Below are 23,298 nucleotides of genomic sequence, written 5' to 3'. Positions count from 1 at the left end.
TTATATATTTGATTGGTGTTCTCAATATTCTGTTCTCAATCATTTTTACAATGATGGCGGTGAGCTTTATGGGTTGAGGAAACCAAAAATGTCCGGAGTTCAATGCAATTTACCAGGAGTCTGGCAAACCTCAACGTAAGTTAAACCAATGAGAGCTTGATGTGATCACACGTGTGACCACCCCATTGGTCAAACGCCCTGACAACGACAGATAACCAGCAGCTTAAACTGCCTGAGCCATACGTTCAGGCCCAATTCAGCAAATAAAGACGCGCGAGATAATGCATATTCACATTTCTCATTAAAAAACAGGATAAGATGTATCTGTTCTTCACGTCAGGAAGTCTGTCAGAAATTTGATGATGTTGGACCTATGTCTCAATTGCCTCAGCTGCGATTCCTTCATGTTATTAACTTCGCTGCCCTCACATAACGCGAATCTGGTATCAGTTAACCAATCTGAACCGTTGATCCACGCCATCCTCACAAGGAACTACAAACAAGTTTGTTCAAAATTTGGACACAATCACTTAGCGCAAAGTTATTATGAACAAAATTTCATATTTATTCAACAAATTTCACAATCTTAAAAACAAGATTCAACCCAAACAGAATTCATAAGATCTCTCATGAAAACATAGGGATAACTCTTACAATGAAAACGGGTTCACTGTTTTACGGATATACATGGAAGAACACAATAGGGTGATGTTCCCTAACCCAGGTTTTACTGTCTAACTGTACAAACCCTGCTGCTACACAGCAATAGCTCAAAATAACAGCCTTTGAAACTGAGACGAGGACAGACATCTAATTTCTGGACACTTCAAAACGTCAGTGAAATTTAACTTAATCACAAGGAATTTTCCAGGATTTGTAAAATTTGCTATTTCTAACAAGTAGTAAATCATAAAAATCCAAGCCTGTTTCTATATTTCCTATGGCAACTCCACCAGAAGTAAACTGCTTCTCTTTAAGATATATATAGGTAATTTATATATACGTAATTCATATATAGGTAATGTAACATACATGCATATGGAACATCAAACTTTATGATTAGTTCTAGATTAGGGAGATGCAGGGGCTTGCTTTTTCTCAGTAGGCATAATTCTTTTATACTTAATACACAGGGTATACTATTTAGGTTTTCTTTCTTATTCATGACAAAGGATTTCAGTGATTTATAAATGTTATGTGTTAAAATATACAAATGATTTTAAATGCAAAAGGCCTGTACGTTTCGCTACAAGACATGTCGAGTAGCACTTAAAATTTTCTTCACAAATGAACACTACTTAGGTATGAGCATTATGAACTTTGATACATGTACACGTGTCTGATGTGTAACACATGAACACCAAGTTAACATGCACAATCAAATCATGAAACAGTAACATGAATTGTCTATGTTACGAAGTATTTTATGGTGTTCACATCTTTTCTCACTGCATGTGATAACTGTAAATGAAAGATGTACCTTGACAAAAACTTAATTACCCCCCACCCACCTGCCCGCCTAATATTTCCAGAAATTTAGGATTTCTGAGGAATCTTTACATGAATTCATATTATTTTCTGTATACAAAACAAAATACTTCAATGCCTCCCCACAAATTTGTGATAGCTGCCCGGTTAATAATTTGCCTCTATTTCACATCTGTGAGCACTGTTAGCTGCATGAAACAGTCCAAGTTTTTATAGCTCCTGACAAACTATCGCCATTAATATCATCCTTGGCAACCCAGTCTTTCGTTGTTGTTTTCCGCTTTTTGACAACAATTATCAGCACTGTGGATGAGGCAGGACAAGTGTGAAGTTCAGAATTCTTCAGCTGCATATTTCTTCACACTGAAACAGAACAAAAGGGCAACATGTAGTAAGTTCATGGCTATTATAAATGCATTTACCAGGTACCGGTCACCAATGAAAGATGGAAGATTTAAATCAAAGTCTTAAACTTCTGATTACACCATATCGATTATCTGCCAAGGCAGTTGTCATGGTGAGGTCAAGGTTACCGATGACAACCCTACACTGAAAATATCTTAGCCCACCTGTGACTAAACCTTACTGATTATTTCCCCAAGAAAACTTTGTCAAACTATTTTGAAGAAGCGTGTGAAGACGGCCGCTGCTGATGATTAGCCTCTATGCAAGTAACATCATTTTATACAAAGTATTACAAGTATTTCTGCCTTTTCCTGTGACAAGCAGAGATAATCAAAGCATTGAATATGCCGTCACATATGAACCACTATAACCTACATATACGAATCTTTGTACTCAGGGTTATGATAAACAGCACATTCTACCACCTGTTATAACCTTTATTCTTCAACCACCACCGTGACCAAAATTTTGATACATTCTGAGAACTGTGGGGGTGTAGAGAAACAATCTTCAGAGTTTTTTTTTGGAAGCGTGCATCGTTAGTAACAAACAATTCATTTTTGGTGTCATAAATTCCACTGAAAAAAGTGCTTTAGAGTCTGAAAAAGTTGAAGGTTTGCAGTGCGCTGAAAAAGGTATCATAGCTTTGCCACAACTATATTTAACCTTTCAGGCATTTATAATTCACTTGATTTAGTAAGTAAAGCATAAGGGCTATCTCAAAATTACTTCTTTGGTTATGCCTAGAGAGAGAGACGGGAGAAAAGGACAAAGGGAGGTAATCAGCCAAACCCATTCCACATGCCGCATGCACAGACTTGATAGGAGAAGATAGTGATTTATTGTTTGATTCACTTCACAACAACAAAATCACTAGTCTTCCACATCATGACTGCTATAGTAAGAGGGTAAGTAGGCCTTATACCAAAGATCCAATCTGGGTTATATGGAGTTAATATCAGAAATACAGAAATGCATTCTCTACCTGGATATATATATGTATATAGCCAGCCCAGGGATGACAAGCAGTCTAAAAAAAGCATATCAAATCCATCACCCAATATGCTAAACTAGAGCCTCTGCACAGATGAAACAGAGCCACCAGGAAAATCTTACTTCCGAGTAAAGACAAACAAGTTACTAATCACAAATAAGATGAAGTGTCCTTTTCAGACTAGAGGCTTGATTTTGATTTTACCTATTATTTATTTATTTTTTTTTCACCCTAAGATTGAAAAACCTATGGGCACTGATCTATTTTATTCAGTACTGAAGTTGTGAAAGCTTTTGTAATTTACCACATTTACCACTTCCTTTATGATAATAAAACAAATAAATCCAAAGTATGGTACATTCAAATTCAGATGAGGAATCATGCTAGGAATGAAGTGTGTATAGGAAGGAAGGAAGTATGCTGTTAGTATTAAACACCAAGGAATATTGTCAAGATATGATTAAAAAAAAAAAGCACTTTCACATGCAGTTGGTTAGGATGTGATGAATTTGTATGGCAAAAATGCAACATTTCGGTGTAAAATTGGGTACAAAAAAGTCTGGTATATTTGGAAGAAGTTTGCAGGATGCACTTTAATTTCATCTCTACAAACTGTATTTAATGTGGCGCTTGCAGCGCTAATCTGCCTGTAGATGGCTTTATTTCAGATTTCTTCAGGCTCAACTCAAAAGCCTCGCATTGTAATTCTCTTATTTTTTTCCCCGAAACCCGTTTTTAATTGATTGCTTTTTATCAGCGGATATCTTAACACAAATAATACAGAAAACTGTGTTATATCAATTCACATAAATGGAAGCCACCTAGATTTTCACAGTATGATTAGACTATGTTCATACGTTGTGTTCATCAATGCGTTCAATACATGGATTTTGATAAATGTTCCTTCAAAAAGACTAATTTTAGCTCGGGGAAGCTTGGGGTCTTTGTTATTCATGTATCAGTGAAGTCAGAAGCAGTATTAAGTCTACAGAGGCCAAGAATCATGCTGCTACATCCTAGACTTTGACCTATATGATCTACTCAAACTAGGGATTTACTTTTTTGACAGAATTGTGTCTTGATTTCCTCTCAAAAGGACTTGCCCTCTGACTGACGCACACTGAAAGCAGAAATGGGATGCTCAACATCCATAGAAACGTCATGTACCACTGCACCAAAAACTATGTAAGTAAACAGGTGGGATTTGGAGTTGTACAATCAGAGGCCAAGGAATTTGGAAAGGGTTTAAAAGAGTGCAACTAGATCTGGACCAAACTGAACCAAGTCCACACCAGAGCAGAAAACAAGATTGGAGAATATGGTAACCGCAATAATGCAGAAAGAAGAAATTGATGTAATTGGCTTTTAGACCAAAGAGCGAACTCCAAACAACATTTGTTAACAGACATGACACTTGAGCAACTATGAGAATATTAGACTCCAAATTTATGGCTGCATTGTTTGAATCCATAACCGCGATATGGGGAAACAAAACCCAACAATTATTTCTACCTTCTGCCCCGTGCCTGAGGTTAATATAGCATACCTTGGACCACTGTTTATTACGAAACCCTGAAGATGGACGATGACCCTTCATTTTCCCACAACCAAAATTTATTCTACTCCAAAGTTATCCACCAAAATAACCAGAACCACAATCTAATAATCTTTGTACTTTCACCGCTCAAATACTTTCACTGATAAAAACTAGCATGAAATGTCATTTACAGTTTACACTCTTATCCCCTAAATGTGCACAGATACCTTGAACGTTACACTAAACGTTGTAACTAAGGGGAGGTTGTAGGACTACAGCGAGGACTTGCACGCTGTTGTAAGTTGTTCACCACAGCAATACTAACCTCATTTGTAGTAGGTACTGAGCATTCTGAATCTGTTCCTGTGTGCCGCTGATGGTGATGATGCGATCATTTGAACCGGGCATGGGCTCGTCTATGACAATACTTGCTCGAGATTGACGACGGATTTCTGTTATCCTGGAGCCTTTTTTCCCAATGATGGCACCTGCACACTGTAAACAGATAAAACACAAGTGGTAAGAATGTAAAATAAAGGACAAATGAAAAATTGTATGTTTGAACAAACACAACACAAGTTTCCTCCAGGTCTGAAATTTAACTGAGATCCAGGTCTGAGATTTCAACTAGGTCATAGTGGATTACGACTTCTGGTTTATTTTGCCAACTTTTAAATGAAATTAACACGCATTTATATAATTTTGGGGGAAATTCAGTTTTCATTTTGTGTACTTTGAAACAAAAACATTTTAGATCTAATTACACAAAACTGATTCTCATGACCCTTTCTTGTAATACAATTAACTTACGTCTTTAGGAATGGTGACCTGTGTGCTGTTAGTGGGTTCATTTCCTCCGAACATCATCCCCTGTTGGCCCATACCACCCTGAAAAATAACACAAGTAACACACTATAACTAATCTACATTAGCATCTCTTTGTCATCACCGCATAAAACAAATGTGCGTAAATGCTGTTGTAATCAAACACCAGATAAAAAAAGTTTGATATTAACACATTACCTCTTCATTCATTTAGATGTACAGATTTTGGTGTATACGAGTGTGCCACAAGTAATACTACAGTAACATTCAACTTGTAATGTATATGTACACTGATTAGATTTTAATTTATAAAAATTTGTTTAAAATTTTTAAATACGTATATCTTTCAAATCTTTCAATAGCTCTAAAATTCTTGCAAAACTGAACACCTCAAACAAATGCAGAATTATTTAAAACAAGCGTATGTTACGATAACCATATTTAAAATAAATTTCAAATTCAGCAAATGCAGTTATTTTCACTCATCAGATTTTATCCAAAAGCAAGCAAATAGAACTTTTAATTATTATTATTTAAAACAGTTAAACAGGCAAATTAAATCTCCAGGAAGGGCCACTTTTGAGGATAAGTCAGACAACTTTTACACTGGCTTTATCATTTAAACAGCCACATTTTCTAAAGCACATGCCAACCAGTACAGATAATTTTTACAAGACATCAGATGGCATTTCAAATTCTTAACTCTTAATTTTATATTTAAGGTTCAACTTAGATCTTTATCAACACTTAAACTACAATCTCAACAACACGCTGGCAGCTTTTTTTCAAAACTGAAACTTCAGTTCAAAGCCATTCCAGTAAACCATGCATGTTAAGTTGGCAACAATGAGGGTAATATGTTAACAAGAACACGTGGTTAATAGGCTGTCAAGGAAAACAAAAAAAGCAAAGGAAATGGTCTGAGAAGTTTGTATTCACCCGTGAATGTGTGCGCTGAGACTCTGGCTCACTCACCATGCTGTCCTGGGTAAAGTTCATCTCACTACTACCCCGGCTAAACCCTCCCCCACCTCCACTGCCTCCCATCTCACCACCAAAATCTGAAACACAGTCACAATGCTCCCCTCAACATCAACAATTTGTTTCTTCATTACTAGGCATTTCTTTCACGAACTTTCTATTATATCAAGAAGCTTTAGTTTTGTGTAGCAACTAATATCAGAACTGATATGTTTCAAACTGAAATGAATTGACATATTTAAAAAAGTACAGAAATGGCTACATTGAAAGTCTAAGACCCTAGTCGCCTTAAGATAAAATCAGCATTTTTCAAGTGACACATTTTCCTAGATTCTGACCGAACCACCTAACAGAGATACTTAAGGAGTTTTTTTCTTAATGAGGTTACATGTAAAATGAATTTCTTATTAAAAAAACTCAAATCAAAGTATCATTTAATGGCCATTATGTGATTCGGAAAGAGCATTTTCACATGCCAAACCAAATATTTGGCATACAAAATTTTCACAGAACACTATATTTTTTGATAAACAGTAGAATAAACTTTGCATGTTTTACTTACTGCTTCCATTTCCAAACCCTCTGCTGCCCATTCCACGTCCCATATTAGAATTCATTCCTCCTCTGAAAAATGCAAAAGAATAAATCAATAAATCGGGCATTCAGGCTACAGACTACTACATGGTCTAAGCATATTTTCAGGTAGCTTTTATAGAATGTTATATCACTGACATGATCTATTAGCCTAGAATAATGATTTTCTATCCTACCTGGATATAGGATGGTTAACTTTGATAGAAGTTCAGCACTCTTAACATTAACATTTTAATACTATAATATTTTATTATTTTAATACATCATTTTACAACAAATTTAATGAAATCATTTTTTGTCCAAAGAATAAAAAAATTGAGTTAAAAGCTTAATTTTCCTTCACTTTCCACTTGCCTCATGCCTCCTGATCGTCCACCCATTCCTCCACCCATACTGTTATCATCTCTCATGTTACGCCCTCCTCGCGAGCCCATGAGGGAGGGTGGGCCTGATGAGCGCCCCATGTTACCTCCGCGATTCTGCACCCTACCATAACTGTAGTCATCCATGTCCCCCATACCCATTCCGCCGCCGCCAAAACCTGACCTGGAAAAAGATAAGAGAACAGTTTACATGCTGAAACTTATTAACATTTCGTACATTTTGTCTGATTATTTACATAGTTTATCTTCAGGACACAAATTATTGTATTTCACTTCAAACTCAGTACATAAAAAAGAACTTCCAGAAACACATAAAGAATTTAATATGATACTTTACATGCTGATACTTAAATTTCTCTTACAAGAAATTAATCAAACTCCACAAAAATATTGTGGGAGTAAATATCAGAATCCACTAAAATCTGTCACCAAACCGTCATCCGTCATCCAGACTAATAAAAGTGGATGAGTCTGTAAATTCTACATTTATACTGTATTCCACAATTAGTACTCCAACAAGGGCCAAGGACCTACCTGGCAGACAGCCCACCTCTCGGGGGAGGGGCCATGCCTCTGGGGATCATGCCACGCCCACCTTTACCCTTGCCTCCCTCTATCAGGGTGTAGCCCCCATACTCCTGAGAGAAATACTCGTCATAGTTGTGGGGGTCATAAGGCTGCACAGGGCCTTTAGGGGGAGCCTGAGAAATAATAATTTACTAATGTATAAATTTAGTTCCCACCTAAATTAAATATTTGAACACTTCTGAAATCTTAAATCTACCTCTGGTCATATTTTACTCATTGTAAGATTGTTGCAAGAAAGAGCAACCGGTTTCTTTTCTTTATTCTTTCTGATTTTTAACTGTTATGAATAAAGCTATGTAGGTATTACACAAGAAAATATTTTGTAAACATTACATTAGAAATGCAGTAGAAAACTCACTGTTTCTAGGAGCTCATAGATGATTCTGATACAGTTGACCACTGTCTCTGGCTTCCCGGACAGCTGAACTATTCGGTCTGTTGATTCAGGACATGTTTTAGAGTACACCTTGATGTTGGCTCCTGTTTTCTAAAAACAAAAAAAAAACAAAAAAAACTTCAAAAATCATTCTCTGTTCAAAGTTTCTCCTTACCTCAATATGTCCTGCTTTATATTAGTGCATGTGTAATTTTAGTAACAGAATTCTGAATAACAGAATCCATTTATTTTTTAATTATTTCCCCTAATTACCTAATTTTGACACTGTAAATAACATACACACTTACATATGTAAGTTTTGTGTACATTAATAATTCTCACAGTTTTATTGAGATATTTTACTGTTTGAGCAGCTCTCTGCATCATGCGATTTGTGATTTGGACTATATGTAGCTGATTTATTTTGTTCACAAAGAGTTATGCCCCTTGGTTAAAGTAAAAGTGTAAGTCTTCTGATGAAAACATACACACTTATATGTAATTGTAGGATTCATTTTTCATTTTCTAACTAGAAAAATTCTCCCTAAACACCAGACTTGATCGATCGTCCTGTGTTTCAACAAAACCTACAATTCTCTTATTCTGAAAGGGATTTGTTACGAAATTCACTGCAAGGCACAATGCTGAAGTTAAAGGTCTCAGGATAATAATGTAACACATACCTCGCGGAGTTCCTTGATTTTGAACCCAGCTCTGCCGATAATACAGCCAGCCTGGCTTTGGTGGATCAGCAGTCGCAGTTCACAGTCAAAGTCTAAGTCTTTATACTGTTGATACTGATGGAGACAAGAAGTAAGCTTTAGTTTAATTTTTACAGCATACATGTAATCTCAAAGACTGACAATATTTCACTGCTGTTCACAGAAATTGCTAGTGCAATGTGCAAAAATTCAAATGTTTAAGATTAAAACTGAGTATTTTCATTTCGTTTCACAATAATCAGGCGTATCAGGTTCTTGGAGGCAAAAAGCCCAGTTTTCTCCAACGATAAACCTAACTGCCACTGTTCTGTATGAATGAAAAATTCTTGAGTACAATATTAAACAGAATGAAATAAATAAGCAAATGGAAATTTCTATTAAAATGAAGTTTAACTTACGTCTTCTAAGTTAGGGATAACATCTAACAAGCAGTCGAGAGCAGAATCCAACTCTGAAGAAATGGTCAAGATCCTGCAAGAAAAACAACGAACAAAATGTAAGTACACGTTTACTCGGCAACATTGTTGAGTGTTGTTATTAGTCACATAAAAAATACATAGTTTGAGAACTAGTTACGATGATTCTGGGTTATGATGAAAACTTTCTGTCAGTCAAAAGATGACAGTCTGTCACTGTGGCATATAGGCCATGAACAAGTTACACGTAGAGCAAATGACTGAGGGAGTTTCAAAAACACTTTTTATCCTGTTAAAATCTGTTTTCAAAGATGAACAGACAAACACTTATTATAACTAGGTGTGAAGTAAACAGTTAGAAATGTTTTATGTACGTCAGTAGCAAGAACCAAGTGGATGTGCAGGATTGCAGTGCGAATACAAGCTGTTTTACATGTAAACTCCCAGGATTACTGTAAAGATGAACAAAGTAGCACTAGTGCCAGTTTGGACAATTTGAATCCCTGGAATCCTACAAGAACTATTAGTAAGTTGCATTACTGTGGTCAGTAAAGAAACCTAAGATTAGAGGCTGGCCATATACATGTATGCATTATGTTTATCAGTGCCTGTGACTTACAATGTACATGTCTGTGGAAATACTGAATATCTTGTCAAAAAAGCGTCACAGGGCAGACCGTACTTAAAAAGGTCTGTTAATATCTTATGGGTACCCTGGACCCCTATCCCAACCCCCTAACCCCAATATCCATCCCAACCCACCACATCAAAACCTTACCCAAATCAAAAAAAAAAAAAAAAAAAATTCAGAATCAAAAATAAAACACCAACAAAGCAAGGTTATTATAATGGCATTAACACATAGGTTAGTACAAGTATACATCCCATAATAAGGAAACTTTCAAACTTTTAAAGCAGAAGAGTACTGTACATCGCCTTTTTTTTCCTGAAGTTATTACAAACTACATAGGTGTCATTGGGCAAAAGGCTTAGTCATTTCTTTTCTTTTTTTTTAATCAAGTTAAAATTAATTTTTTTTTTTTTAATTTTAATCCATGGGAAACAAAAAGTGGACAGAAGACTTGTGATGGATACATGTATATTTCATGGTGAGATTACTCTAAAGACGAACCCCAAAGCTAGGGTGGCAGAGTGCACACACAGACGGCAACCAAATAATGCAAGAGAGCCGCATATTGAAGAGTAAATCAGAACTCAAGCATTTACCCCCCGAGGATATTGCATTTGCGGGCATGGCAAATGCGCTAAATACTGGAAGTTAGAGAGAGAAGGAGGGTGCCTACCGTTCCGGGCCGTTGCTATCGGGCACTGTAACATTTGCATTGTACTGCATCATGGGTCGGATGGAGTGGGCGGGCACAAGTTCCATAGTCAGGGGCAACGTGGGTGTAGAGTACGGGCCATTGGTCAATACAAAGATGGATGTAGGGCAGGAGGATGGAATTGTGGGAGATGGCGAGATAACAAAACCACGTCAATTATCAGACAAAAGGGCAATGGCAGTTGACAAAATTATATAATACTTATACTGACAGAGAATCAGAACAAACATCTTCCCCGAGAGCCAGTATTTGTGGCTCCATTTGGGTTTAGGCTGTGCATGGCTGCTGTTGAGAACAAACTTAATAAAGAGACATGAATTAGCTAAAATAACTGGAGATGGAGACTGGACTTGTCTTGGGTCAGACCAAAGTGGGAGCTGGCCGTGTTATTATAACCTGTCCACGGAGACATGCGGACCGAGAAGAACTGGGAAAAACTTGACACAGCTGGACTTGGAAGACATAAGAAGAACTGGGAGTGATTTTCTGCAGCTTGAGTTTGACTGCTCAAAGTTTACAAACTTAAAGACATACAGTCAACAGGTATGTCCTCTGATATTTTCTTTTTCTTTTAAGGACAACTGTATTTACAGGTAGAGAGATTCTATGTTCAAGTCCTGGTTTGAATGATGAAATTGAACAGGAACCTACAAACAGGACGTCGATACATACCTCAGAGCGCAGACGTTTTATGTTGCTTCCCTGCTTGCCTATTATAGCTCCTGCATTCTACAAAAGAAATGCACGTACGATTAACTAAAAATCGCCAAGAAACAGAGCAACTTGAATATTTCCCAATTTTTTATATACATATATAAAAAATTGTATTGTATATGTATATAAAAATACTTTGACCGCATGTTTTATTTTTTATACATCTGATTGGTGTTTTACACCTTACTCCTGAAAATTTCACTAATACGACAAGGGCCAGCATCATGGTGGAAGAAAACTGAACTGATACAAAAATATATGAATGATAAAACTAAAAATATATGTGCAATGTAGGTATTGACAATCCTGTGCAGGCAGATATAAAATTCTGTACATCTACAAATCTACAGAACAAAACTGCACACATTTGTCAGGTTGAGGCATGTTTTAAGTTTGAGTCCGTGGTTACTAACAAAGCCCATTATGAGGGGCTGTCAGCATCAATAAACCACATCTGGTACAGAGGGTGAAGCATTTCAGGTTCTGTTGTGTACTTCACTGCTGCTCTTCTATTCCTTTATTCCAGCTATTAATATTATATGAAACAATCCCTCATCTACCTGGCCAGCAGATCCATCAACAGCACTTGAGTTGTACATGCTTCTAATTGAAAGCTGAGTGGGTTGATTGAGAGGTGGAACAAGCAAGCCTCCAAACAAAACCTACTGCCAGTTACCAAGACAAACACGCTCTAATATTCATGGCAGTTCCATGCTCCAAGACCATTGCTGAAGAGAATTGGTGAATAATTGAGGACAGAGTAACAGGGAACATTTGGCCCTTTCTATACCTGTACCGGTAGGCCATCACCTGGACAGGTATTGACGTGCTCTGTAAACTGTTCTATCTGTGCAAATCCCAGGGCAAACATGGAATTCTTGTTAATTCCTCCACTGGTCTCTTTTACGGAGGGAGAGAGAGAGAGATAACATCATTTTTATTTAATCTGCATCTACATCAAACCCGCACACCTGGCTCGAACTCCTGTGTGTGAACACCTGGTGACATGTTAAGCTTTGAACACAGGGTTCATCTGTTCACATGTCTACACAGTAGGCTATTTTGGGGCTTTCAAACGCTGTTTATCCTTATTTTATGTACAGCTTGCCATAAGGTCAGAAGTCAGATCTATGACACTGATACTGACTCCAACTGCCCAACATTTTCGCATGTAATGTGCACGTCTTCCAGCAGTAAGAAGATGCATGTAGTATCTGTACTTTCAGGGTTCCTGTCTGCAAATGTTTAAAATCTTAATAGGGTTCTAACTGAACACTTCATAGTTATTTCCATTTCTGTGTAAAATCATAAGAATTGAGAGGAAATCGATGAGCTGAAGTGCTTGTCCATCTATAAAACCGTCCATATTTGCGCTCATACAACAAATGTTGTCAGGGAAACATGCAATGAATGAAGGATACATTTGGCACAGGGCAGCATGTGGAAGTTAATGTGCCTTCTAGTGAGAATTCTTAGCAAAACAATAGCATTCTGACATATCACAAAGCTCTGCTTTAAGCAAAACCGTGTGTGCAATGTTAATGTCCAACAGAGCCAGGAATAAAGTGAGACACTTTTGTTTTGTGTGTACATACACATCCGTGGTACGATTTACAAAAGAGTTACGTTCTAATGGATCCGACATAAGAGACAACAGCACACTTTCATTTTTTATTTGTTACATGTGCACGATTGTTCTGCTTTGCTGTAGCTATGACAACGCTTGGCAAGATAATGGTCCTAAATAGCCCTGTTTCTGGTCGACATGCTATGGCTAACAGAGTTCAAATTCCAATATGTAATTACTCAATGTGGCAGGCTTTATTTGTCGTATAATTTTGAGAGAATGCAAATATTTTCTGGGGAGGGGAAATTTCTGTGAAGAATCGATAAAGGCTGGTTAAGGCTGCCGCTTCATGATGGTAGATTTGAGGGTAACATGACTCAGTAAACATACAGGTAGTGCCCTAAAGGAGGTGGGTGGGTAGAAGGAAGAGCGGGTGCTGCCTCAGCCTGTCTAAAGGTACCAATAAGGCTAGTGGCTGGGCAAAGTTTGATCGCTCTTTGAATAATTCATTTTAAGTAATTCGATTTTGCATACACAATGGCTGGGGCACTCAATCAATGGTCTTATCGATGTTGGGTTTTTAGACCATTACAGGCTCACCTTCTCCTTAGAGCCCTCTACAATTGCAGGTGTAAATCAATAGTGGACACAAGGTAAGGCTAGAAATTACCCTCCCTAATACAGCCTCTCCATTACCCCTCAGTCAGTCACAGAACACTGCTCCGTTTCGCTAGGCAACTCTCTCTACTGCAAAGACCACGGAGTGCAAGCCATCAAAAGCATCATTAAATCCTTCTTTTCTATGCCAGAAATAAAGACAAACGAATCCTTTACCACAAAGGAAGCACTTGTGTTTTTTTCCATGAAGAGCCTTTATTAGGTATTGCCTACTACCACTGCGTCATTATGGCTACTTCTCAATGTGGAGCCTCTGAAATGACAAGTAAGGTCAGGCTCTCTCTAGATCTCCACTGGAATGCCAAATGACCAAAAACCTATGTACACACACACAAAAAAAAAGTCTAAATGTTGCCCTGAAACTGAAGACAATGGCAGTTACGATTTTCATGGTCAAAGAACTGGCAAACAACCTAGAACATACAAATTGGTACCAAGTCAAACAGGAGCCCTGAATAGTCAAAATGGCTAAGTGATTGGGGTTGTTGATGCTAATGACGAGGTTGGATTTTGACATCTCAAATGATGTAAAGCAAACTTTAACATCACGAACAAGTGCCCTAGATTCAGCGGAACTCTCACTCACCTTGCTCTGGAGTAAAACGCGTACTTCAGATCGAGGGCCATCTCCACCCCGTCTTCGCTTATGACCCCCGTCGTCACGGCGACCACTTTCCTCATCATGGGGCCTTTTCATACTTCCTGGAAAGAGTAGAAAATACAACATATGTACACTGGGGAAACCAGGCCTCTGCATGACCAGCTGACCAACTAGTGGTGTAGATGACCTGAATTATAAATTTAGTCGATTGGTGTTTGACATTTGACAAACTTACTGAAACTGGGTTTGAACACCAGCAGACCTGAGAATGGACATTCTGTTGTAGTATTTAATATTTTTCCCTACTTTTGTGTTAGTTCTGATTTAATTTTGCTCAAGACATATTTCCCAAACAGCTTTGTTTGGGATTAGATATACAGTACATGTAATCTATACACATATTCGTTGGCAAGTTAAGACTGTAGATGCAGCTTGGAAAAAAACAAATGTAGTTGCATGGATGTTGTTCATCTACTTCACACACCACATCAGGTCCTTCATACACTCTGTTCACAAAGGATTAAGTGAAAATGACAAAAAAAAAAAAAAGAACAAAAACAAAACCCTCATCTGCCACTGATGAAACCATTTGCTGAGTTCAGCAGTTTATCAGATACGTTGAACAAAACACATATATGTTCTGTCACAGTGGGTTCCATTTAACTTCTTTCCTACTTCGCACTTATTAGTCAACTTGAACAAGAGCTTTTGATGTTAACGGGTCAAACTGATTTTTGCCTCCCTCCAAGGCACAGACCACAGCAACATATCCTGATCTCTTTGATCTATATTTATACAGCATATCCACCAGCAGAAATTATATTTATTTTTACCTATGAAGCAAAACGTGAATTATGAAGTTATGATGTACACAACTTATGATCCAAGTACACATGCACAAAGACTATCGAGTGAGTAGCCTTTCACAAGTTTACTTTATGTATGTTTTCAGTAACCACAGACCATGTAAATCAAAAATACAAAAAAAAAAAAAAATACAAAAAAAACCCCAATTAGATCAAGCCATGTGAATAGGCAGAATATAAAAAAAGTGAAGGTAATAAGTACAAATAATTCTACAAAACCTATGAGAATCAAAAAATTAGTATTTTAACTCCCCAAAGCAAATTATAATTTTCATAGCAGTTCTTCCAAATACAGCAACAAAGCACATTTTCTGTGAGCCACATTTGTTCTTAGTTTAACCAAATTACACAGTCTCTGTTGTCAATGTCTTTGTGTGCATTAGGCCTTCATCCGGAGGTTTTCAGAAATTGACTGGACAATTAGAGGCAGCTAGGTGATTAAATTTGCCCGACCCAATATATTTATCTGATTCCTGACATTTAATTAGTGCAGCTTAAATAAGGTGATTAATGGCTATGTGCGGTTAAACCTCTTGTTGGAGCTTGAAGAAAGAAAGCTACTAGGGATGCACGCAATAACCATGCCACTGCACATGTAGTCGAGAGCCTGTGGTCCTGTCCAAGCCTTCCATTTACAGGTAACAGATCAGCATTTCAGGGAAATTATCAATATTTCCATAAAGCTTACAGGTGTGCTAGGGGGACAATTTATGTATTATAAGTTCCCCTGGGGTGTCACAAGGTTGGAAGTGTAGGGGGAGAGGGTGAAGTTAACGAAAGAAATTGGTTCTGCATGAGAAACCATATGTCACTGGGATACAGCATCAAAAGCCTGTGTTATTGACCTACAGCAAGCTTCACTGCCCTGCACTAAGAGGACCTGAATGGACACTGGTTCCTAGCCTTTCATCAGGCAACAAAAGCAAGACCATTAGGGAACCCAGAGCTTCAGATGAAGCCACATGTTCTGGCCATTCAGCTCACACAACAGCTCCATTACCTGGGCTTAGGCTCCACACTCCAAAATGCTACAACCTCTATTGTTCACACCCCTCGCACTGCCATTAAAGGGGGCAGAATTGACAGGGTGCTAGAGGCACCTTTGGCAGTACTGCATCACCTATTGTCCTGTCAACAAGCTGGTCAAGGATTGTTTGGAGTTGGCTCCCTTGTTCTGCTGACCAACAAAAAGTTAAGTCTGCCAGATGGTTTAGGTGTGCTTGTACGTACCAGTGTATCAAAGCACTGTTAAAAAGGGTTCATCCTACAGTACTTCCACCTGTCCAGTGATAGGCAAACTTGAATACTGTTTAATAGAGTACAACTCGATTTCAACAGTAATGCTGCATGTATATTTTTCCTGGTCAGATGTTCTCACATATGTCAGCTTCACCACCAAAAGTAATATTTTATGACTTATTTCCATCTGTGTTTAAAAGGCACTTTTTGGAAGATATTTTAGAGACATGTTTTCCCTAGTTTGGAGCAGAAATCCCTCATGAAATGGTACATGCCTTCATGCAGCTTTGTACATGTACAGCTGCCAATTTATACTGTACCACTGGTGAATTGTTTTCCCACTTTCCAAATTTAATACTCTCTTGTCTTCAATGACCATCTAAGGCCTGGTAGTCAACCTGCCATCTGGTCACATGTGAATCCCCCAGGTAAAGATGACCGCCATGTGCAGGTAGCACAAAGGCTAGGCTTCATTAAGCTCTCCAAACTATACTCCCCTTTAATTTTCACCCCCTAGTCATGCCATGGGAACAATGGGTCAGGCAAAGTGGCATATGCCCCCAAATAAGCACAACAGAGCAGGACAAAGCTTTTGGGTGCAGAGAAGTGGTTAGTGGGGAGAGTTACAATTTGTGTCAAGCTCTGATCTGGCTTGAGGTCACAGATAATTAGTGTAAGATCAAGGTTCTGGCAGGTATCAACCCGGAAAACCATCACAAGCCCTACTTGGCAGACAAATTGGTCTGAACAATGAACTGCTCTTGGGGACTTGATGACGGAGATTAGGTTCTGATTTATGCTTAGGCTGATAGAAAGCCTTGTTTTGACAAATCTACATGTAGCATTCATTTAATGTTCCCACTTAATTTCTTTGTCTTGATTCATGTTCGGTTTAACAATTCTATGTGATCATTAATTACTCTGTTAATTTGAGAAGGTGAATTGAATTGTAATATCTGTTTGTCTCTGTATTCTGTGTTAAGGATGTTTTCTGATTCCATAGCAAATAATATATTCTCTCTATAGAACAATTACTCTCACCATCAAGACTATGATCAGAATTGTTGAACATAGATATATGTGTGTATACAGGATATCAGCAAATACATGTATCAAGAATAAACCAATGCAATACTAAGAACAGCCTCACCCAAAACACGGAAACGAACACTATAATCACAAAGTGTGCTACAGGTAAACATACACGTGGAAGATTCGGTTATATTTGTCATTATCACTCTTTTTAACAGGCTTATCGGTCAACATGGGAGCTCTGAAAAGATATTGTGATTCTCTGGCAAACAAACCATTCGTTTATTTGGCATGCCATTTGTTATGTCGCACCAAACAATGCTTTCCAGCAGTGCTCGCAGAAAATGGACAGAGTGAGGAAGGACTCACGTCCATCTATAACATGACTACCTCTGCTGAGAGCTTCACTGATGGAGTTGCGTCAATACTGAAAACATGAGAAAAAGAGAGCAAAAAAAACCAAAAAAAACAAAAAGTGTAAAAATATCAATACTTTTTATTTGCCTTCACAAAGACAACAGCATCAGTGCAGTATGAACACGGCTCTGTTCTCAGCACACAACTGTTTTACCCTCTCGTACTGTGCAAAACACAAGGCCTTCCCAATACACCATTCTTTCCCTCACGTCCCATACTAAAGGCATTCTTACAGGCTATAACCAAAACAAGTGGAAAATGGCACATGACCACAAATGGAAGAGATTCGGGAGGCTCTCTGTTCCAAATGAAGAAACAATAGCCATTACATTGACCTGTATTGATGAGAAAGCTGTCCTATAAACATTTACATTCAGTTGGTCATGGTAAGTGGCATTCAAGGAATGGTCCATAATTCCAGTTAGTACAACTGATGTACACTGCCTCCTGTTGTCACCAAAACATTGATAAGCCACAGGTGAGAAACCTGAGGGACAGGTATGAAAATAACTCAAGGGTTTAAGTTCAAACAATGTTCAAATATCTGGGAGACTTTTGTGGTTGTTTTGCAGAACCAAGCTCTGATCTGGGTACGTTTTGCAATTGTTTTTCCTTGGACATTTCTCAGACATTTTACTATCCTCCATTTTGCTTAAATTTGGTACTTACAATATACATGTCTGTATTTGCCAATCACTGAGCTACAGTAGAGTCAATGTAACCAAGGGTAGTGTTGAAAGTCACAATCTCTCCTTAACTCCTCAACAAACTCAAACAATGGGAATACGTCATGACTTGCTCCGGTCAGAGAAACCTGCATTTTTCGTACCTGTACCACCGAACTATCAAAGAATGAAAGTCAGCCACTAATCTATTCTGCAGAAAACCTAAAAGTGTAAGAAATGTCTTTATACTTTTCACAAAAGATCTTGCCAAGGAACTTCTCCTTATTCTAATTGTGGGGCTGCTAATCACAAAGTAACTATTAGCCACACCTTAGCTTTACTAGACCTTCTCCTGTGGTAGACCCATGGCGTACTGAACACAAGCTAAGCTCTGCCATGATAATGACAGTACTACACAGGATCTATCCAGATCAGCTTTTCCAACAATATAGTTTTCTATCCTATACTGTACCTACTTTTTTTTCCAGCAGGGAAACTTTCTAATTCATCCGCACATGTTATCCCGAGGACGGCGGGCTTTAGTTCTGAACCTGACACATGCCATGAATAAAATATTGTCAGCTTGCAAGGGTAAATAATTGGAGGCAGTCAGGCAGTGATAGCCGGCAGTCTGGTCGATAAATCCAGCATGCATGTCATCGCCGGCAAATACGGAGCCATCACACAGCTGGCCATGTACTGTAAAACACACCCTATCCCTTACAGGAAAGGTGATCAGCCAATTAAATGCTTTTCTCACCTACTCAAAACTTGAAGACAAACTAATCAAGCAATGCTAGCGGATGGAATCAGGTAACTAAAGGATACAAAGCTGTCTCCTGTCTCTTCCTTCCATAACTTAATTTTGTCTTTATAACTGCAACTGCAGCATCCTGGCTGCTCTGTACTATCAACATGGAGTCTCCTCACAAAACATGTGATATGTCCATGTACAACTTACATGTATATGCACTCAAACTATCTCTCCATGCACAGGTACAATGTAACTGTAATATCTAGAACAGCATGTAATTTACACTCCTAATAAAACAGATTAGCATTCCAGAGCCACCTTTGTTAAGGCGGAAGGAGATTGAACAACATAAATCCAGGTGCATTTAAAAAAAAAAACACAGAAAGTTTCTCTGTATCAAGATAAACTGTGGAATCTTATACTTGTACAAGCTTTTACACTGAAGATTCTGGTCATGGAAATGCCAAGTCTGAGTTGGCCTATCTTATGTGGAAGAATGACAGGAGAGAAAGTGGTTTTCTGTGCATACATACTGTTAACACACATGTTCCATACAAATGCAAATCTAGATGTACATAAAATGCATGCACATGTACTGATAACGCATAAATGTGCCTGCACCATCTGTGGGCTACAAAATCTTGGTACTGCCTGTTATCCTGTAGAATGCTGTTTCAATGCTACAGTATCGAAAATCAGTACATTTTACCTGCATATACTGCAGGTATATCTCTTTGTAAACGCATCTGCTTTTTGTAAATGTAGTTATTTTTTAAAGCAGGCTGCCAGAGGTACATGTTTTGTTTGCAAGCACTTATATGTTTACATTTACATGTAGGCATGTATATTCTATGCATTGACATACTATGCAAGCTGCTGTACACGTATCTCTTATGCAGATACATGATCAACCTTTCTGTCTTGGGAACATTTACATGGAAGGATACATGCAGCTGTGCCAGGCGGTTACACTGTACAAGTTACAGCTACTGTATCCTCCATCCAGGTAATACCTGCTCATCTAAGGCTCTGTACCTGCGTGAACCACACCCTAGACATAATCAGCTCCTCCACACTGTCTAAGGTTTATTCAGGAAGATATTACCTTTGGATTTCCCGTAGCACAAAGCAGCCCCACATGCACTTGCTTATTGTGCCGGCAAAAAAATCAATTCCGTGACCAGAAAGACATTTCCCCAACAGCCGGTTCAAAGAGAAGATTACCAGGCATATGGACAATGCCATCCCTTCCTTGTCCAAGTCATTTTACTTTTTCCCCCTACTGGAGACTTAATCAGGTTAGACAGAAGCAGGATCGTGTGGGCAATGAGGAACTACTTTCCTGTGCGTACTAGTTATCAGGTGACCACCACACCTGAGTAATCACTACTCTCCAAACCAGAGGCTGAAAAGCTCTGTGCACAAACATACCATACATCCTCAGCCTTTCCCTTTTCAAATCGCATTAATTTTCTAGGAGAACAAGAAGCTTTCTACTTCTCAATCAGAAGAAAATGACTGGGGTCTTTCCATGAAATTATGCTCTTCAACCTAATATACTATGTTTAAAGGGTAAACAGGGACCATAATCAAGTGCAGCAGGTCTTCACCCTTATTCCTTCACCAGACAAGAAAAGGCTTGGAGAGCAGTCCTGATACGAGTGTGTACATGTTAAAGATGTACACGATTAAAACATGCGACAGTCACAAGGTTAAAAAATACTATTAATCTTAGTTGGATGGATTTTCTCCTAAAATCTGACACAAAGGAGACAATGAGCTTAGAAGAGTTTTTGGTGCCCCAGTAAACTTACCTGATAAGCAGGTAAAATAAAAAAAAAACAACAAAACAAAACAAAAAACACAGGTGAATAAAATGTCTAGAAAACTCACCTTGCTCTTCACTGCTGTATTGTGGTGACATGTCTTCTTCCATGTCCACTACTTGCTGTTAGACTGCCTGAGGTAAGAGTCTAGATATAAAGTTAGGTGTACACTCTACCTGAGCAGGCCCCACTACTGACTGACAAAGGCTATGGCCTTAGCACAGGTCCCCCAGCCCCAGAGCCTTTGTGTGAGGGGACAGCTAGCAGAGCACAAAGACTGGAGGCTGACAGGGCTGTGAGCCACCGCCCTTGGGCTCCACAGCTGATCCAGGTCCTATGTTGCCCCCTGAACACTTGGTATTGGCACTAGCCCCCACAGTCTTGCTGCTACCCTATATAAACCCCATGGGTGAACAAAAGGGGGGACTGACAGTTGTCAGAACAAAGGCTTACTTCCCAGGCCTGATCCCAGCAGGAGCAGTGGAGTGATAGGGTCTGGGTGAGAATGACTAATGATTTCAGACAATTAACAGGCCAGCTAGTTCATCTGGCCAGGTATCAAAGAAAACCAAGAATTACACCTCTGCTTACATATTAAGTCATATTATCACCTTGTGCCAGAGAAAGTCCCTCACCCATCAGGTGACTGTGCTAATCATCCAGGTACAGGTATACTTTCTACATCATCCTACCCTCCCCACCTCCCCAAACACTCCCCCAACCTGCATAAATCTCTGATTACAACTGGACAGGTGCTCTCAGCAGAAAGCCGATTGTTCCACAAAACACCCCACATGCAACATATCTACAGGGACACAAAAGAAAAGGGCAAGTTATTAATTTAACCTAGACAGCAAACAAGTACACTGAGCAATCCTTACACATGCACTTGTATCATGCTGGTTTCAACACAGTCTGTTACCCAGAGATTTCCGTACAGGGGTCAAAGCAATCGGCTTCAGCTTGAAGTCAACTTAATTTGGGTTGTACAATTCCATTAGCCTAATAGGATGAATGGTAGAGCGAGGGACTCCATTAAACCCAGGAGTAGTCGAGAAAATCAGGAAACCGAAGCAGATATGACAATGGCTCGATGACTGAACCAACAATATCAATAATTAACCGTGGCCATTGGGCAAGCTTTGATGTCTAATGTCCACCCAGGGAATATCTGCAGCTTCCCTGGTCACTGCAGCGATATCAGCATACACCTGGCTTCACGGCTAACCACTCTGTTTATCTCCACAATTCATACACACAATCAGCCCATAATCCAGGTTAATTTCTTTAGTCTCCTCTCCTGAACATGCCAGCCTAAATTTCAGCCATTAAAAAACAATGGCCCATTTTCATTTTTTGTGCGTCAAGGGAAAAGGGGGGAAGGGGTAACTTATTCCCAGGCAATGATATCTACCTTGAATCCCATTTTTTCTTTTCGCTATAGCTCTCAATGAAGAAATGTTTTGCTCAGTTTTTTCAACACTGTGCATGTAGATTCTCAGAACAGGAGTCTATACATTCATTTAAATTACATAAGCTTGTGTCTTTCAGCTCAAGTACAAGTACATCCATAAACATTCTGTGTATGTATGTATGTATACATATATATATATGTAGGACTGCTGATTTGTCAATTACACAACTCTATAAAATTACACAACAGAAAACTTATACATCTATACGACCAGTCAGAATCCATGCATGCTGATGTCTGCGGACAGTAAAACCATATATGGAATGTCAGAGATGTTCCTACACCCACTGCCTGATACATATATCAGTTTTTCATCAATTATGTTTTCACTGATCAGAGAGACAGCTAGGCATTTGTATAAATTAGGCATCAATGGAATCATAATCGAGTGGGCCTATTTGAGAACAATAGGATTTGGCGGAACATGAAGCATGTGGAAAACCACAGAGAAGGGTCGAGTAACGATTGATGTTGGCAGTTAGTTGTTAGGGGCCTTCTCACCCAGACTTGTCATGACTGGACCAAGTAAACCAGCCAGGAGAGACTTCAAGGTCCTTCCTGCTCACAAGGACTTCCTGTTGTTGATGCGGTGTAGCCTAGCAACAACCAATCCTTATCCTCCAGCACATCAGAGGCTTCTCCGTCATGGTCCGTATTTTGCCACAACTCAACACGCAGTTTATAAATTAATCTATGGGTATGCGCTGTGTGTGGCTTGTAACAGCCCTAGTCTGTGCAAACGTGTACAGTGGTCTGCCTGAACTGCCTCCTGACATGCACACAGAGCAGAATCAGGTGTGGAAACTTGGAAAC

General features: G+C 38.8%; 1 protein-coding gene across 3 annotated transcripts in view; it reads right to left on the bottom strand.

Moving 5' to 3' along the window:
- Positions 1-541: 541 nt before the first annotated feature.
- The window catches only part of LOC135472159 (heterogeneous nuclear ribonucleoprotein K-like), a 55,793-nt gene continuing 33,036 nt past the window's right edge, over positions 542-23,298 (bottom strand). Inside the window, exons 3-16 of one of the 3 annotated variants that reach the window (XM_064751525.1) lie at positions 14,198-14,313; positions 11,325-11,381; positions 10,614-10,657; positions 9,292-9,364; positions 8,855-8,968; positions 8,154-8,282; positions 7,742-7,908; positions 7,179-7,370; positions 6,793-6,854; positions 6,189-6,310; positions 5,235-5,312; positions 4,750-4,919; positions 3,946-4,007; positions 542-1,851 (exon numbers count right to left, since the gene is read on the bottom strand). In XM_064751525.1, coding sequence (XP_064607595.1) covers positions 3,977-4,007; positions 4,750-4,919; positions 5,235-5,312; positions 6,189-6,310; positions 6,793-6,854; positions 7,179-7,370; positions 7,742-7,908; positions 8,154-8,282; positions 8,855-8,968; positions 9,292-9,364; positions 10,614-10,657; positions 11,325-11,381; positions 14,198-14,313 — 1,355 coding nt within the window. In that variant the 3' untranslated portion in view covers positions 542-1,851; positions 3,946-3,976. The remainder of the gene's footprint in view (positions 1,852-3,945; positions 4,008-4,749; positions 4,920-5,234; positions 5,313-6,188; positions 6,311-6,792; positions 6,855-7,178; positions 7,371-7,741; positions 7,909-8,153; positions 8,283-8,854; positions 8,969-9,291; positions 9,365-10,613; positions 10,658-11,324; positions 11,382-14,197; positions 14,314-23,298) is intronic. The other 2 variants (XM_064751523.1, XM_064751526.1) reach the window with 2 other exon arrangements.

Source organism: Liolophura sinensis, chromosome 8 (genome assembly GCF_032854445.1).
Source record: "Liolophura sinensis isolate JHLJ2023 chromosome 8, CUHK_Ljap_v2, whole genome shotgun sequence".
NCBI classification, from domain to species: Eukaryota; Metazoa; Mollusca; class Polyplacophora; order Chitonida; family Chitonidae; genus Liolophura; species Liolophura sinensis.
This window is presented reverse-complemented; position numbering and strand designations above follow the sequence as displayed.